This window comes from Nothoprocta perdicaria, unplaced genomic scaffold, assembly GCF_003342845.1.
Source record: "Nothoprocta perdicaria isolate Ctin4 unplaced genomic scaffold, notPer1 scaffold_72, whole genome shotgun sequence".
NCBI lineage: Eukaryota > Metazoa > Chordata > Aves > Tinamiformes > Tinamidae > Nothoprocta > Nothoprocta perdicaria.
In genome coordinates this window covers 3,460,777-3,477,114 of record NW_020455999.1, presented here as the reverse complement: position 1 = coordinate 3,477,114, position 16,338 = coordinate 3,460,777, and the positions used below count along the sequence as shown (strand labels likewise).

At 45.2% G+C, this 16,338-nt stretch overlaps 1 protein-coding gene across 2 annotated transcripts; it reads left to right on the top strand.

Moving 5' to 3' along the window:
- Positions 1–15,251, top strand: LOC112957391 (ATPase family AAA domain-containing protein 3). 2 transcript variants are annotated; one of them, XM_026051024.1, is made up of 16 exons: positions 1–150; positions 545–646; positions 1,962–2,021; positions 2,282–2,351; positions 2,539–2,704; positions 3,132–3,201; positions 4,163–4,318; positions 4,572–4,628; positions 5,347–5,472; positions 6,048–6,172; positions 7,187–7,238; positions 7,790–7,860; positions 8,120–8,287; positions 9,008–9,116; positions 12,681–12,856; positions 13,710–15,251. In XM_026051024.1, the coding sequence occupies exons 1-16, from the start codon at positions 106–108 to the stop codon at positions 13,723–13,725; spliced, it is 1,569 nt and encodes a 522-aa protein (XP_025906809.1). In that variant the 5' UTR covers positions 1–105; the 3' UTR covers positions 13,726–15,251. The 2 variants fall into 2 exon arrangements, with proteins under 2 accessions (XP_025906809.1, XP_025906810.1); XM_026051025.1 differs by lacking the exons at positions 1–150; positions 545–646 and adding an exon at positions 952–1,194.
- The last annotated feature ends 1,087 nt before the right edge of the window (positions 15,252–16,338 follow it).

Here is a 16,338-nt window from a genome sequence, read left to right as displayed (position 1 = left end):
TGTGGAAGGCGGGAAGTTTCTCGCTGCGGGAACAGCAAAACCCTGATCCCTTCTTCCTGCTACCCCTTTCCAGGCCACGCCAAAGACGCCCTCAGTCTCGCCCAAATGCAAGAACAGACCCTGCAGTTGGAGCAGCAAACCAAGCTCAAGGTGTGGCCCAAATCCCAGCGCTTTGTATGTCAGGGAATTGTCAGGCTTGGGCGGTGCGGGGAGGGGATAAACTGGAGCCTTATTAGAAAATAATAAGACAGTGTGGTGGGAGTGCAAAGTTTCTCATTCTTGCATCGGATTTTCTTTAATTTTGTGTGGTGAAGTGCTGTCGTGTAGACTTTTAGATCACGTGAAATTGTGAAATGGCTGACTATGGGCTTTCTGTTTTAAGTTCATATTTTACTGATCACATATCCTTATAAAGCCAAAACAGGGTCTGTCTGCTTTGCAGGGTATCACAGTGCTTTTAAAAATGCTCTTCTTGGAATGTAGTTGTCACCAGTAGGATGTTGTACTGAGCTTCTCTGTGATGACTGTTTTCTTACTACAATAGGAGTATGAAGCTGCCATAGAACAGCTGAAGAGTGAACAGATACGGGTACAAGCAGAGGAGAGAAGAAAAACACTCACAGAGGAAACAAAACAGCATCAAGCAGTAAGGAAATGCAGAGGAATCCAACCCATCAGTGATCTTGTTTGTGCCCTCCATTGTGAAAAGGGAAACAATGCATTAATTGAGCTTTTCTACCTGGGGCAACCCTAAAGGGGAGCCTGTTCACAGACTGCCCCTGTTTTGTAAGCCAGCTTTGTAATGGTGGGACCAATTTTCAAATTGGTGCAGCTTTGTGGTGTCAAACTCTTGTTCAGAAATTCTGGAACACCTGAAGGGACACCTCATAACGCTTGTTCTTCCTTTAACTTCCCTTCAAGGATCTTTAAAGAGAAGTCAAGCGTTCTGACTTGCACTTGTTTGTGCCAGAAGAGCTGCTGGTATTAAAAGATTGAGGAGTGCTGGTTTATCAAGCATGTGTGTTACTTGGACAGTGAAATCTCTCCAGTTATTTGGATTTACATCTTAACTAGGCTCTGACCTTCTATTTCTTTCAAGCTTGATCTTTCGGAAAGAACAAGTTACCTTAAAGGAGAAGTGATGCAAATCTGAGTGTTGTCAGAAGTTGGCTTTTGAGCAGTTGATGATTTTTGGTATGTTTTAGCCATCTGTATTGAATTACTGAGGAGATGATAATACTGAAGTCTGGGAAATGCAAATTGGCTTTGTCTTCATTGCTCACACGTGGTGATGGTTTACTTTGAGAGTTCCTGAAAATACAGAATTGCTAAATGTAACTTGGGGATATACGATGCCAGCTACAAGTGCTTGGCTGKCACATGTTGCTTTTTAGCCCCTTGGAGCTCAGACTTTGAATGGGGCTGGATCAGGACGTAGCCTTCTTGTTAGGTATCTGAGCTGTTCATGAATTAGTTCTTAAACACTTGCAGCTTGTAGGTCATCATTTGATGAAGCCAAAGCAAATTTAATCAAGATTCACTTTTGAGTGATGTGCTGTGAAATACAGTTGTTGAGAACATGACTTATGAGATATTCTACTTGCAATGGAGAATAGAATCACCTATTGTCCAAGGTCATCTCTGCTGATGGATTGGGGTGCCCAGACCCCTTACAGTGGAGTTCAGATGACACCGATTTATTTGCCAGTTGCAGTGGGGAAAAAAAAGGTTAAAGTAATTAATGAGAAAAAGTTAACTAATGAGAAATGGAGCTCAATTGACAAGCAGCATATCTTGGCAATATTGTTTACAGTCATCTAGATATTTTGTCTTTGAACATGAAAATACAGTTCTGCCAGTAAAGCGCTTTTGGGTCAGAAAGATTTTTTTTTTTTCTACTCTCTCATATTGCTCTCTTCTAAACAAATGATGTTTTATTCTAAATACTTCTTTTTCTGAAGCGAGCCCAATATCAGGACAAGTTGGCAAGGCAGCGCTATGATGAGCAGATGCGACAGCAGGTATGATACTATTAGTTTCTTATATATGCTTGGCTTCAGCATTTTTGGCCAGGCAAATAGAAAACAGGGACAGGACAACGCAGCTATGGGCGCTGCGTTTGGGAGTGTGAATCTGGAATGGGAGCTTGGACAGTGAAGAATGCCCTTTAAACTAGATACTGCTTTCTTGGGAGCTTTTATAACCCTTATACTTTACAAATACTTTACTCACTGCATTCTTAAAACTTCAACAAATCTACTACCATCATCTCTGTTTATAGCAACTTGCTAATGAAGAGAATCTGAGGAAGCAGGAGGAGTCTGTGCAGAAGCAAGAGGCCATGAGGCGAGGTGAGTTACTCATTTTTCTTTAGCTGGTGACAAAGCGGATGGGCAGATCAGTCTCCGTAGTGATCTTTGAATTCATATCCATATTGGCCAATGTTCAATCAGGAGCCTGTGTTAATAGCATATTGGCAAGCAGCATGTGTTTTATTTTATTCTCTCTCTCTCTCATTTATCTATTCATTTATTTCAGCAACTGTAGAGCGAGAGATGGAGCTGCGGCATAAAAATGAAATGCTGCGTGTTGAGGCTGAAGCCAGAGCCCGAGCCAAGGCCGAGCGAGAGAACGCGGACATCATTCGGGAGCAAATCCGCTTGAAGGCTGCTGAGCATCGACAGACAGTGTTGGAGTCCCTCAAGTACGTGCAAGTCAAGCGAAGGGTGTGGGCTACTCTGCTGCTTTTGCAGATTTCTCCTGCCCTGTTGAAAACCTTCCTGGTGTTTGTCAATTCGAAATAAGAAAAGCTCCCTTTAGGTCTTTTGAGGTTTTTGATGGAAAGAGCTTTTGAATTAGACACCTTTTATTACCATTTAAAAAAAGATGGTCGTAATGACTTAGTGTCAAGTAGTCTTTTGAATTTAATGCCAGATCAGGCGAGCACATCGGAAAATAAATGTATTTGCCATCCTTGTTCGTGTTTGGGTTCCTAGCTGAGCCCTCAGTTAACCTTCCTGAGAATCAGTCAAAGCTATTATGAGGACTTAGAGTAATCTTGTACGTTGCTTCAGTTCAAATTCAGTCTTCAGAATTTCTCTTCCTGCTTGTCTTGTTTCCTCTTACTGTAGGACAGCTGGGATGCTCTTCGGGGAAGGCTTCCGTGCTTTTGTAACGGATTGGGATAAAGTTACAGCCACGGTAAGAGTGGGCCTTCCAGAACTTCAGTTTTTCATGACGGATGAATTTCTGTTTGTAGTTAAACTGAAAATGTTGTGTAGTCCTTAGTAATGTTGATATAGGGCTTCTTTGCCAGTAATGGTTTCTGGACGCAGAAAATCTCTTCCCTCCTCCCACAAAAAAATGTCTTTTGTACCCCTGCAATTAAACTGCAAACTGGAAATGTCTCTTTCAGGATATTGGGAAAAGCATGTTGGAGGTGTATTTCAGTTCATTTGGACCCGAAACACAAAAGGGATTATTTTCTCTAGACAACAGAGAAAATGACATGTTTTTTCATCTTGCCTGCAGAATCTGGGTGATTGCCCTGCAGCAATTGCTGTGTAATTTTCAATAGCTGGAACATACAGACTTTTGCCTTTTCTCTCGTGGGAGTTCTCACTACATCTCCATTCAGAAATCCCATATCTAATCTAATCCTCTTTTCTTGAGCTTCATCCCATTAATTTATAAGCAAGCACTGTGAGGGAGTAATGTGAGACTTCTTGGGTAGCTATCGAGAGTTTTATGTACGCAGTAAAACATACTTAGTAATAAGTCACTGCTTCTGGCTAAATTACAGGACTGGTGGTTCCTGTTTTAGAGGTTTTATTTCAGATGCTTTTCATTTGTGAAGAAGAACGTACCTTTAGTGTGAAAGTAATAATGCTTAGAGCATAAGAGCAAACAGTAAAACCCTTAATTCTGTCCTAACAGTGGATAGCGGTGCAGTTCCTAGCCTCACAGAGCATAATTTGCATGGAGCAGCCCCAATGTTTGCAATTTGAGATCCTTTGGAAAATTCTTGCCAGGTGCTTTTGTTAGCTTCACAGTCTTTTTACCCAGAAATCAGTTTTCTGCCTGTCTTGGAACCAGCAGTGGCGGGGGTGAGTGACAAAGTCACTCTGCCTTCTGATGCTAATCCTGCTGCCTTTTCTCGCAGGTGGCGGGCCTGACCCTGCTAGCAGTGGGTGTTTACTCTGCCAGGAACGCTACCGCTGTAGCGGGGCGATACATTGAGGCCCGGCTGGGGAAACCCTCCCTGGTGAGAGAGACCTCGCGCATCACTGTGCTGGAGGCACTGAAGCACCCCATTAAGGTAAATTTTGTCACTGTTTTTCACTGCTTTTAGCCCCATGGATACAAAATTCCTTTTGCTGTTCTGTATATAAGGCAGTGAGCGATCCCTGGGTCCGTTAATCAATCCACTGCTAAAAACTGCATAGGCAAGATGACTTCCCTGTGATTTTTATTTTTATATATATAATTTTTATCTAGACCTTTTGTCCAGGTGAGTTGTGAAGTCTGTGATGGGTTTGCTACGTGTCAGTGATTAAATTTATTCTCTCTAGGTTGGAAAGCGTCTTACCAGCAAGGCTCAGGATGCTCTTGAAGGAGTTGTTCTCAGTGTGAGTATTTTATTTTGCTGTTTTGATGTGTGAAGTGTGTGTATATATATATTTATGTATTTTGAATCTTACTTTGACTTTCAATGTTGTAATTCTAGTAATTCTGGAGACATAGCACCCTTGGGGCACTGAGACTGTAAATAAGCTCCTGTGTTCAGTGGCACACATTAAACTCTGATAACCTTTGATCTTTCTGTGCAAAGCAGTTGGAAGTCTCTGTCCAGTGCTTGCACCGCTGCAGTTTTTCTCTGAAGTCAGCAGATTAACATGTGGAGTTCCACTTATCCAATCTGTCAGATATTACTGAACACAGCTGTAGCTCGAGGCCAAAAAGCCTGAGGAGCATATTCATTTATCAGTCTTTGGAATGGTCCTTAACTTGGTAATTAATGCTGCTGTTGTTTGCTTCCTTGATACCAGAGACATTTCAATGCTTCATGAGGCAGTAAAGAGAAAATGCTCCTGCAGTAATAACTTTATCCTGATATTTCTACAAATATAGGAATAAATATGAGCATGCATGTTTATCACTTCTTTGCCTGAAAGAGTTAGTGCTCTCTGAAGAGTTGCTCCTGGTGGATATATCCTTGCTAGGGCATTCAATATGAGGTGACTGTTTTAACTGTTAGAGCTGTTGCCAGTCCTTGCAACAGTTACTGTCTGCCTATCTCAAGCTCATGGAGGTACCTGTTACTTGAGCTTAACTCTTTCCTTGCAGCCAAAGTTGGAAGCACGTGTGAGAGACATTGCCATAGCAACAAGAAATACAAAAAAGAACAAAAGCCTATACAGGAATATCCTTATGTATGGTCCCCCTGGCACTGGAAAGACGCTCTTTGCTAAGGTAAAACCCTGCCTGGATTCTCATAGCCTGCGTGTTATTGGGTGCTCTGAAAAATTCAGCAGCTTCTCTGAAATCCACTCCATCCATAAAAACTGCAAGGAGATAGTGGTGGTAGCTGTAAAGCATTGGTGGAGATCAGAACGTGATCAGAAAGAATGTGAATATAAGAGAGAGGGAAAGTCTGGGTTCATCAAACCTGTGTGTTATAAAGGAGGAGGATAAATATGGCACAGAAAATTACCTTTTTTTTTTTTTGAGCTGAGAGTTGTGTTAGAGCTCACAGCATTATTGCACTGATGCAAAGCACTAAATGTCAGCAGCAGTAGTGCATGCTCTTGATGGACAGAGCAGAGCTTTCTTCCTGCCTCGTGCTGTACAGCAGACAAGTGGTTAGGGTTCAGCAAAACACATTTTGCTGGGGCTCTTGCTTCTCTACGTGAGTTGCCCTCTTTGCTTTAACCTTCAGATGACTGTATTCAGCAGAAGTGCATAGCGAGGTCTAAGCCTTTGCAGTCTTGCAGTGGAGGAGAATGTTGAACTCCCATTTTCATTCACTTTTTTGTGTTTCCTTCCAGAAATTAGCTGTGCATTCGGGCATGGATTATGCCATCATGACGGGTGGCGATGTTGCCCCCATGGGGCGGGAAGGAGTCACAGCCATGCACAAGCTCTTCGACTGGGCAAACACCAGCAGGAGAGGGTAAGTGGAAGTTCCTCTGGCTCCTGATCTCTCCTTGTTGCTGACTGATTCTCTGGAACAGATGAGACAACACTGGCCAGGCATAATATCTTCAGAAGTATGCCTATAAGGGGTGGATTTTGACTGCTTTGTAATGTTGAATGTGGGGATACAGGTTCTAAAGGCACTGCCATTAGGATGTAAAAATCACAAGCTCATGTGTTGCTTTAGGGGGCCTTTAAAACAAACTTTTATCTCGGGGGAAAAATTCAACTCTGATTTCTTGAGAGAATATAGCAAGTCTGTTTATGCTGGTATAAATGCATTCTTGCAGGCTGAAGGCATCAGCAAAGCTGATTGTCCAGCTGGGATATTAAAATACAGTAGAGAGCTTGTGGTGGGGTATTATTGTTTTTCTGTGCTGTGTTTTGATTGCAGATTTTGAGAGAAATGACTAATTGGTGATTTATGTCTTCTCTGGTTATCTTGCAGTGTCTGTTCTAATCCTTTCTTGCATCCATCACCAAAATGTTCTTGATTCCCCATTAAAAAATGAATTTGTAGAATAAATAGTCTAAGCTTCATATCCAATTCTGCGGAGCTGTAGCGGGGCAGAGGTGGGGGGGAAGCCAAAATTGATGTGATCTTTTTTAAAAAATAAGAAAAAGTTGAAAGATGTGAAGTTACTCAACTGGGTGGAGTTTGCCGCATGTTGCACCTGACCTAGGTCCATGCCCGTTGCCTTCTGAACAACAGGAAGCAAAATTCAAGAAATATGGAGTCAGTTTTATCTCCTGCAGTTTCTTCACCTAATACCTGTTTTCTGAGCTGCTGGGATAGTCCAAGAACATGCACTGAGCTAGTTGCCTCAGCTCAGATAATAAGTGTTGCCTTAAAAAATGAACCTGCTTGTATGATCCTTTGGATTTTCATCTAGTTACCATTATGGATGTCTCCTGTGGGACAGGAGAGGCCTTGAATCATTTGAATCTCATTACCTGACTCGCATCACTCTCTAGTACTTTCTCTTTACAGTCTTTTACTGTTTGTGGATGAAGCAGATGCCTTTCTGCGGAAGAGGGCAACGGTAAGTACTTCTTCAGTGGCCTAAGGGATGCACGATGCAGCATCAGGCAGCAGCCTTCTTATTTAACCTGATTAGTTAGGCTAAATGGTCAAAAGATTAAAAGTGGCACCTGCCCTACTGCTCACCTAATTAAGGGGCTCTGAGACGAGAAATTGCAGCTGAATGTGAGGAGCATCTCAAGGCTGACTTGGAAATTCCTTCCTATGGATGAGATGGGTGACATCATCTATTTAGGGATTTTGTCAACAGTAGGCAGGAGGAGAGGCAGGCATGTGGATGAGCAAAAAGAAGGGAAGATTGGTCATGCTGCAGTGCTAGGACCCTGCAGGGTTTGTTTTTGTCCTCAACAAATCGTTACCTTGGGCTGTTTGCATAGCAGAACTGCTTTTTGGTGCCTTAACCAAGCTACAGCTTTGCCCTACAGATGATTTGCTTTCAAAAGTCACTATCTTGTGCATAGTAGAGCTTATTTTGGCAATAAAACTGCTTGCCTCTGTGACCTGTCTTAGGTCCCCAGGCAGCTGATCATCTTTTGGATTTTATCTTTGCAGGAGAAAATCAGTGAGGACCTCAGAGCAACTTTAAATGCATTCCTACACAGAACAGGACAGCATAGTAACAAGTAAATATCCACTTTCATCACATAAGAGGTATTATCCTGAAGTGAGGAATTTCTCAAAAAGAGCTGTCATTCAAAAGGAAGTTGGAAACCTCTAGTCTAATTGCAAAGGACTTCAAATTCTGCATAGCATGCTGGCCATGGCAGTTCTGATAATGAGGCTATTGGGGTCTTTTTTGTTTTGTATGTTGTCTTTTTTTGTGTGTGTGTGGTTTTTTTTTTTCTTCTTTTTTTCAATCTCTGTTTTTCTTCGTCCTTCCAGATTTATGCTCGTTTTAGCAAGCAACCAGCCTGAGCAATTCGATTGGGCTATCAATGACCGAATAGATGAAATAGTGAATTTTGATCTACCCAAGCTAGAAGAACGGGAGCGGCTTGTGAGGATGTATTTTGATAGACATGTCTTGAAGCCAGCCACAGAGGGTAAACAGTAAGTATCCCTGCAGAATCTTTACCTTCTATAGAATTTTTTGATGCTTAATATCCTATGTATTTTTCACTATAACATTCAAGCAGTATGACAGGTGCTTTCCTTGCTATACATGGCAAACTGTGTAGTACATGTGGCGGTCAGACCTATAGTGGCTGTGAACCACTTAAAGAAAGCATCAGATTTCTTCCAGCTTGTAACTGGCCTTTCTCTAAATCCCTCAGAGCAGGAATCACATTGATGAGCACTCAGAGAACTAGAAGAAGAGGTAAAACTGAAGAAGGGCTTTCTTAGCGCTGAACTACTTTCAGCATGCTCCATTCTATTTGATTTGGTCTATTTCTACACAAATATTGCTGTCGATGTTTCGTTAATCCAAATTACATTGTGATAGTTGTCCTAAACTGTGGTGGCGTTTGCTGTGTTCAGAACAAAAAATCTGATGATGCCCTTCAAGAGCTACGTTGTTGACGGTTGGCTTCCAGATTCCTGTGCTGAATGTATTTGGATTGGGGTTAAATTATCATAAAAATCCATGAAGGCTGGTAAGTTACATGCTATTGAGCATCTGCTTCAGATATACACTGCTGAATTACTGTGGTTTCATCTGAGAATCTTTCCTTAGGAAAAGAAGAAAAAAAAAATGGCTACCTGTGGACTCCCTCCCTCCTTTCTCTTCTCATTCAACTTCATGCAAATTAATTCTTGTGCTTTTTCCAGACGTCTGAAGCTGGCCCAGTTTGACTATGGGAAGAAGTGCTCGGAGATTGCCAGGTTGACAGAGGGCATGTCTGGCCGAGAGATCTCTCAGCTTGCCGTGGCCTGGCAGGTAAACGTGGCTCTCACTGGGCCTCTTGGGTCCTTCTCACTTCTTGGAAGGCTTCAGAGTGTCATGTTGCACTCAGATCTTGTCATAATGGGAATATCCGTCCCAGGAATGATCCATGATGCGATCCATGGACTTGATCCATGTCCATTTCCAGGAATGATCTTAGCTTCTGTTATTCCTCCTTCAAGTGATCTTAAAGAAGGCTGGGCTGACTTACCTTCTTCATGCTTTTTAATGATTAATTAACAGGGAATGAGGCTTTTTAGGGTACCTTACAGCACCAGAACATTTAAAAAGTGCTCCGCAGAGTAGCAGCAGGAGGCTACGTTCCTCTCTCCTTTTCATGAAGCACTTGAAGGGTTTAGAAACAAAGGATGTGAAGATGCAGCAGTATTTGAGTAGAAAGATACAAGCTGTTTCAGGAGCTGTGTCAAAATCAATTGCTGGTGTTCTGGAACAAGAGGCTTCATATCTTGCACCCTGTTGATTGAGAAAGGAAGGGTAATGTGGTAAGGGTCAGTGTTAAAATAGCAGTTTTTCCAGCTAGTGGCTAGGCACGTGTACCTTTTTTTCCTCAGAAGAAGATTGGGAGGGCACAGTAAAAGCCCTGAGGCTTCCTCCTGACTGAACCTGATCTTTTGAATGGTGTTACTATTTTGGGCCAGGGCCAGCTCTGGCTGGTAGCTTGTTGTAGATAGTTTTGCAGCTGATCTAATGCACTCTTCTATCATAGAAGGATTAAGGCTGCAGTTTGACAGGCATTTCTGGCAGCCTTGGCTCCTGCTGCTTATTTCTGCCTTTCTGCTCTTCTTTTCATTGTGCTGTTAGAATTCTCTGTACGGCTGCTTTATGAACTGGGTCAGGGAGATGATGAGAGTTAAAAATAGCCTGGCAAGACGAGGGCACTGCATAACTGCACAGTGCTGTCCTGGCACGACTGAGGGAGAAGATCAGGGCAATTGGAGGCTATAGGAGCTAGCACATCTGGCTCAAGAAAAGCTGCCAAACCTCAGGATGCAACTACTGACTCTTGACATGTTGGTCTCTTCAACTGCTGTGTGACTCGTGAAATTCTGATCGAGGTGCTGCATGCCAGAGCACCCATAAAGGCACCCATAAAGAGCTCTCTACATGAGCGTCTTGTTTACATTAGATGTGTTTGAAGTGGATTGACTGTCATGAAAAAAGCTCTATTTCCCTCTTAGTTCAGTCTAGCTCAGGTCCTAGACTTTCCAAAAASAAGAGTTAAGATTCAGAAAAGCCTCTGGCACTGGGAAGAATAGTGTTTGGTGCAGCTAATAGACCTCATGCTAGAAATCCATTTTAATGCTTCCCTTCTGCAAAACACTGAGCCTTTCCTTTTGTCCTGATGCTTTTTCATTGCCTGTATCTAATCTTTTACAAATACACCATGGATCAGATGTATTTACACACTTCAAAATTCCCTTCAGATCCCTTACAGTAGTGTACAGACTCCTAGTTTTGCAGCGCAAACATAAACCCACTGATGTACTTCAGAGACCAAGTGGCACTTCTCTCATTTAGGCTGGACTCCTATATTCTTCACCCCTCTACTTCTCCTCCAAATTCTTTATTTCCAGGTTAGTTTGTAGCTGTGACTGAGTTAGAAATACCTGCATTGCAGAAAATGGGTTAAAATCTCTTCGTGCAGGAGGCAGAGGCGTGCGCACAAATGTGTGCACACGCGGGCTGCTCCCACAAAGGACACTTGCTCTCCCCATTTGCTTTTGTGACAGTTCAGGCCCGAGGCTTTCTATAAATAGCAAGTCATTGAGAAAATCAGCAGAGCGTGAGCTGCACAGCTTTGCAGGAGCTGACATCACTGCGTTTATGGTCTGTGCAACGATGAGGAGGAAGGTAATGCATCCTCCCTGCGCCGTGCAGCTGCGCCTGCACATTCCAGGAAACACTCGCTCCATTTTAAAACACCAAATCTTGCTGGCTGGAGGACTGCACAGTGAATTCTCCATTTGCAGGTTCCTTTCTCTTCCTTCCTCTGCTTTTTTCACAGTGGGTGACAAGCTGATGTCCACATCTCAAGTTAGCATTAATTTTTCCTTTCCTTAAGGAAGGGCTGCCAGACTTTTGCAGGGGGGAATCTGTTTTGATGCCTCTTGCAGCGAAAAGCAGTGCCTTCCAGCTCCCTGTTTATATGTGGCTTATGCAGAGAGACCTCCTTTTTCTTGTAATCTGGACAGTTTTCTCTGAAAAGGACTGGAATACAAACTAGAGGAGGCTGGGGACCAGCTCTGTAGCCTTTTTTGCCTTGGAAGAAGGAATTGTCCCTCCTGCAGGGAGGCGCAGCCTGCCCAGTCAACGCTGTAACCAAAGTGACCAGTGCAACAGCCTAATCTGGGCTTAGCTTCTTTCCCCTCTCTGTTGCAGGTTAAAGAGAGCAAAAAAACAGCTACGCTGTAATTTTTGTTTTAGTGATGTTTTTGCTGACTTGTCAGAACTTGGGTATGGCAAACCTGATGAGGTCTGGCAGCCTCGATGGCTTGCCTCACTAAAGATTTATGGGGCCTATATGTAACACCTTATGAATGCACTTCAGCCTCAGCCTTGAGAGCTTCTCTTTCTAATTGGGATCTCAAGGAAAGCCGTACAGTCAGGAGCATTGGGATGAGAGAATCCATGGCATAATACCTCGAGAAAGGGGTGTGGGCAGAAATTTGGGATGCTTTGCTGGAGGTACCATAGGTGTTAGAGCTGGAGGGGTCACAGTGCAGTGTGTTATTCAGGCCTCCTGGCGCAGCAGAGCTGCACAGGGAACCACAGCACTGAGTTGCACAGGGAGCAGCCAGATATAGAAATGTGTAGCTTGGAGTTGCTGGGTTACCTTGGAGATGGGCTGTTCAGCGAGCAGTGGGAGCATCTCCCTTCTGAGGCTCTGCTGCTTGTGGGGCCCTCTGCAAGGTGACAAGCGCCGGAGCCATCCTGTGTGTCTGGACAGGAACAGCTTGCACTTGCTGCAGAGTAGTAAAGCAAGGTCTCCTAACCTGCCCCTGGAATCTTTGTGGGACTCTCTGCAGGGATGTCGGCACTTTTCAGCTCTTCTGCGAGGCCTCTGATGGAGTTTCTGTGGCCTATTAAAATAGCGTGAGGAGCAGATGTTGTTCTAACACAAAGAACTGTGGAAGATGGGAGTCAGGATATGGGTGGAGTGGGAAGGAAAGGCCCCAGAGGTAGAGGAGTGTGGAATGGGAGCTGAAGCATCGTGGAAGTGATGCTGGGCAGATCTGGCATCAGAAAATCCAGGGGTCAGTAGGCAAAGGTGCTTGTGCACAAGGCAGGGTTAAGTGCAGCGGTGCCCAGATCTCTCTCCTTGGACATTTGATAGATGCCAGTCCCTGGTGGAGCTGCAGGAGGGGAAGGGAATGTCTCTGAGGGAGAGGGGCCGGGCTCTTCTGGCTTCACTAGCAACATGGAACAAGAATGAGTGTCGTGCTGGGTAGTGGGGGACAAAACACATGGAGAAGCAAGTAGATGGGGACCAGAAATTCTGGGATCTGCCGTGGGTAACCCCCGCCTTTACCTCCACAGGCCGCAGCGTATGCATCGGAGGACGGTGTCCTGACAGAGGCCATGATCGATGCCCGGGTGGCTGATGCCGTGCAGCAACACAGGCAGAAAATGGACTGGCTGAAAGCAGAGGGTGCTGAAGGAGGCAAAGAGGGCATCAGGAACTCGCTCCTGCCTTTTCCATCAGGATCACCTGTGTGAGCAGGAGTCTGCAGGCTTCAGTCTAGCGTGTGTGGGGAGGGTCAGCGGCAAAAATCTCTGGGGTAATCATGTGCTTCAGGAGACAAGTGTCCCTTAGTGCAAGGCAGGAGCACTGGCTGCTGCCTCCATCTGCTCATGGTGTTTTTGGTGTCTGTGCCATTCGTGATTTTACAATACACCAAAAAAAATGGTTTGAATAAGCCGAAAGCAACTGCATTAAAGGACCTTCTTGCTGAAATGCTGTTGACTGTGCTAGTCTCTGTGACCCAGCTTGCTAGAGAGGCCCAAACTCCAAACGCTTTTCAGTGGTTTGACGAGGTCTGTGCCGTCCCAGTGACCTGGGCTTCTGTAAGCCCAGGGCTGGCCCAGGCAGTGCTGCTCCCACGTGCTTCATTTCTGTGTGTGCACAGGTGAGTTCCCAGCTCTTCCCTCCATCCTACCCAGGCCAGGCCTCCTCCTGGCTCATATCTCTGCAGGGAATCTCTCCTTGCTCCCTGGTTGTCACCCCTTGACAGACTGGGGCAAACTCAGTGCCACAGAGGCTGGTGCTGTCACTTCCCTTSTGCTTCACATGCTGTGGTGCACGGTTTTGCTGCTGCCTGCCCCTCCGTGTTGTTTGCCAGGCAGCCCTGTGGCACAGCCTGGGCTGCTGCTGTTGAAGCCAGGAAGCTGCTCTGCCTCTAGTGCTGCATTTCTAGAGCAACTAATAAATGTGCCCTTGTCCAAGCATGAATACCAAGCTGTCTGCATAGATAACATTAGATCTGTCTGTGTGTGTCTTAAGAGACCAAATAGAAAATCTTTCTTTTTTTTTCCTTCTCTTTTTAAATTTTTTTCCTTCCCCCAAAGCTTGAAGAGGAGTTGAACCTTGGCCTCTGCTCCACATCCTGCCATGTAGCTACTCGGAGCAGATACAGCATAGCCTGACCTCAGCAGTGCCCTTGACTACCTTGCTGAGCCACCCTCCTCTGGCAGCAGCTGACAGCACTTTCTACTTAGTCCATTCTGCTGGTCCTTGGTGCAGAGCTTGCAGAAATGTGGCCTGATGAGCCTGCAAGTGTGGGAAAGGAGCAGAAAGCTATGAGGATTGTCACCAGTGCCGTCAAAACGGCAGCCTTGGGGAGCACCAGGAAAGAGTGACGTGCTGAGGCTGCAAATCCCTCTGTGCTCATGGTGGATCCTTCCTGCATCTTTTCCTTGGCACCAAGGGAGAAACTGCATTTACCCCTGGAAACCCATTTTAGAAGTTGCCCTTTCTTCAGGACAGATGTTCCACAGCAGCACTGTGCACTCTGACCCTTGTGCCCCGCTAACACATCCTCATTGCCACGTGGGACCGATGCTGGGAAAGAATTGCCTTTTAAATTGAAACTGCCTGTTTAATGCAATGCATCTTTTTACTGCACTGAGCTTAGATCTTGTCTTCAAGACACCTTGTCAGTGTAGGGGTAGCTGCATTTCAGCCTCCTGTTGTGCTCGAGCCTTGCTGGCCTTCCCTGTTCTGTTGTTTTCTTTAAAATTACATTATGCTTTGAACCCCCAGGAAGAGAGAGAGAGGGGAGCTGAGCTCCAACAGCCGTGCTAGCACATTATGCAATGGAGCACTGATCTTCTGTGATTAAAATATCTAACCGTGACTTCCTCCTTGGATACTCTTCATCCCGCTTCCCTAACAGTCTCAATGGTTTGGAGATGCAATGAGAGGCAAGGAGGGTATAGCAGGTTTTGTGTTTATTCTGTCTTCTCCTCGCCCTTCTGTTGATGCTGGGAGCTGGGAAGAGGCTCCTGCTGCAGCGAGGGGTGAGAGGCTCTGAGGCTGCTCCCCTTGACGCCGCTCTGGGCTCCCAGGGGGAAGCAGAGGCTTGCAGTGCTTTCAGTGCTTGCAGTTGCTTCCCGCACACTGCAGCCAGGGGGGAACCTGCGCTGGAAAACTCTTGCTCCAGCCTAGGCTGAGCCAAAGCTCTGCAGGGGCTGGTGTCCCCTTGGTGATGCCTGTTCCCTTCCTTTAAGAGCATTAAGGGCTTAGTAAGCCTAGGGCACGGAGGCTGCTGCCTGTGCAGCGAGTAAAAGACCCTATGGTTGAACTCCTCCCTATCCTACGTGCCCTATGCTCCAGGTGTTAGGTCCTCTATTGCCAGGATCAGAATGGATTGCAGCATCCGAGGGCCTAAAGTGCTTTGGGCACAGCAAATTCCTCAACCTGCTCTCAAAACAGAATATTTATCCGGTCGCTAAGAGTCCACATCCACTCGAATGGGTGGTAGTGGGAAGGGCTGTTTTCCCCTGACACGTTGCTTTTCCTTCCTTCACATCGTGTGCTTTCCACCATCGGTTTGCATCACTGCAAACACTGATGAAACCAATTTTCTTTGTGAGTCCCAGCGATGACCACTACCACCTTTCCAGATCCACCTTTGCAAGGAGATACCTTCTCCTTCTCATTCCACATCCCAACAGCCAGGAAGGTGGTTTCATGCCCTGCTGAACGGCTGTGCCAGTCGCTGCCACCCCTGTGGTCACCTGGAATGCAATTGGGAAGGAGAAGAAAAGGCCCCTGGATCTTATACAGCTTCTGCTTTTGCCAATAAGTTTGGCTTGCTGTTGGCTCCAACAATGAGTGATGTCCCTGGAGAGGTGACACCCAACTAGCTATCTGTTAATATTCCCTGTAAGGAGAGGATGGCAGCTCCAGGCTGAGGTTATTTCCTAGCCATGACACTGAGTGAATTATGAGATAATGGCACTTTATTAAAATAGTATTTTGTATAGGAGAGCAAATCTAGGAGGAGATGGATTAGCCAGCAATGCATCATTCCCATCTTTGCCATGGCTAGCTGAAAAATGTCTATTTTGCACTTCAGCATTACAGCTGGGAAACAGATTAATAATGTGGTCATCTATATTCTCAGGTGCCATCCGTTAAAGTATTTACTTTTATATGTGGTACACCACGAGGAAAGCCCTGCTGAGCAAGCAGGAGGATGCAACACTGCGTGTTTTCTCACCAATGCACAGCTCATGCTGCAGAAAAGGCAGACAGGGCTCTCCAGGACATACCTCTCTCCCAACCTGCATTTGTGCTTTGAATGGAAAAGAAATACTTGTTTTCTTTTTTTAATAAACCATTTTCTCTGATAGTTTCTGTTGTACTGCAATATTATTCCTCTGCTTGCATGTTTAAGAGATGTAGTAGTGGCAAATTGAATAAATTTGTCCAGTCTGTGCTGTAAGTCACCCTGCCTGGGGAGCCTTCCTGGGCTGGGAGGTCCTTTGCTTATGGCAGTCGGTCCATCTCAGCCCATAACTCACCACTCTTGGCACATACACGTAACTAATCGGTCCTTTTTCCCCCTTTGTCTTCTGCTACTGTAGCTGTGTTTTTCAGCTTTGCTCCTAGTTGTTTTTCCCTGATCTGGTTCCCATTTTTGTCTCCACCAAGCCTGGGCTTGTGCAGCAACTTGTGCATAAGCCACAAAGA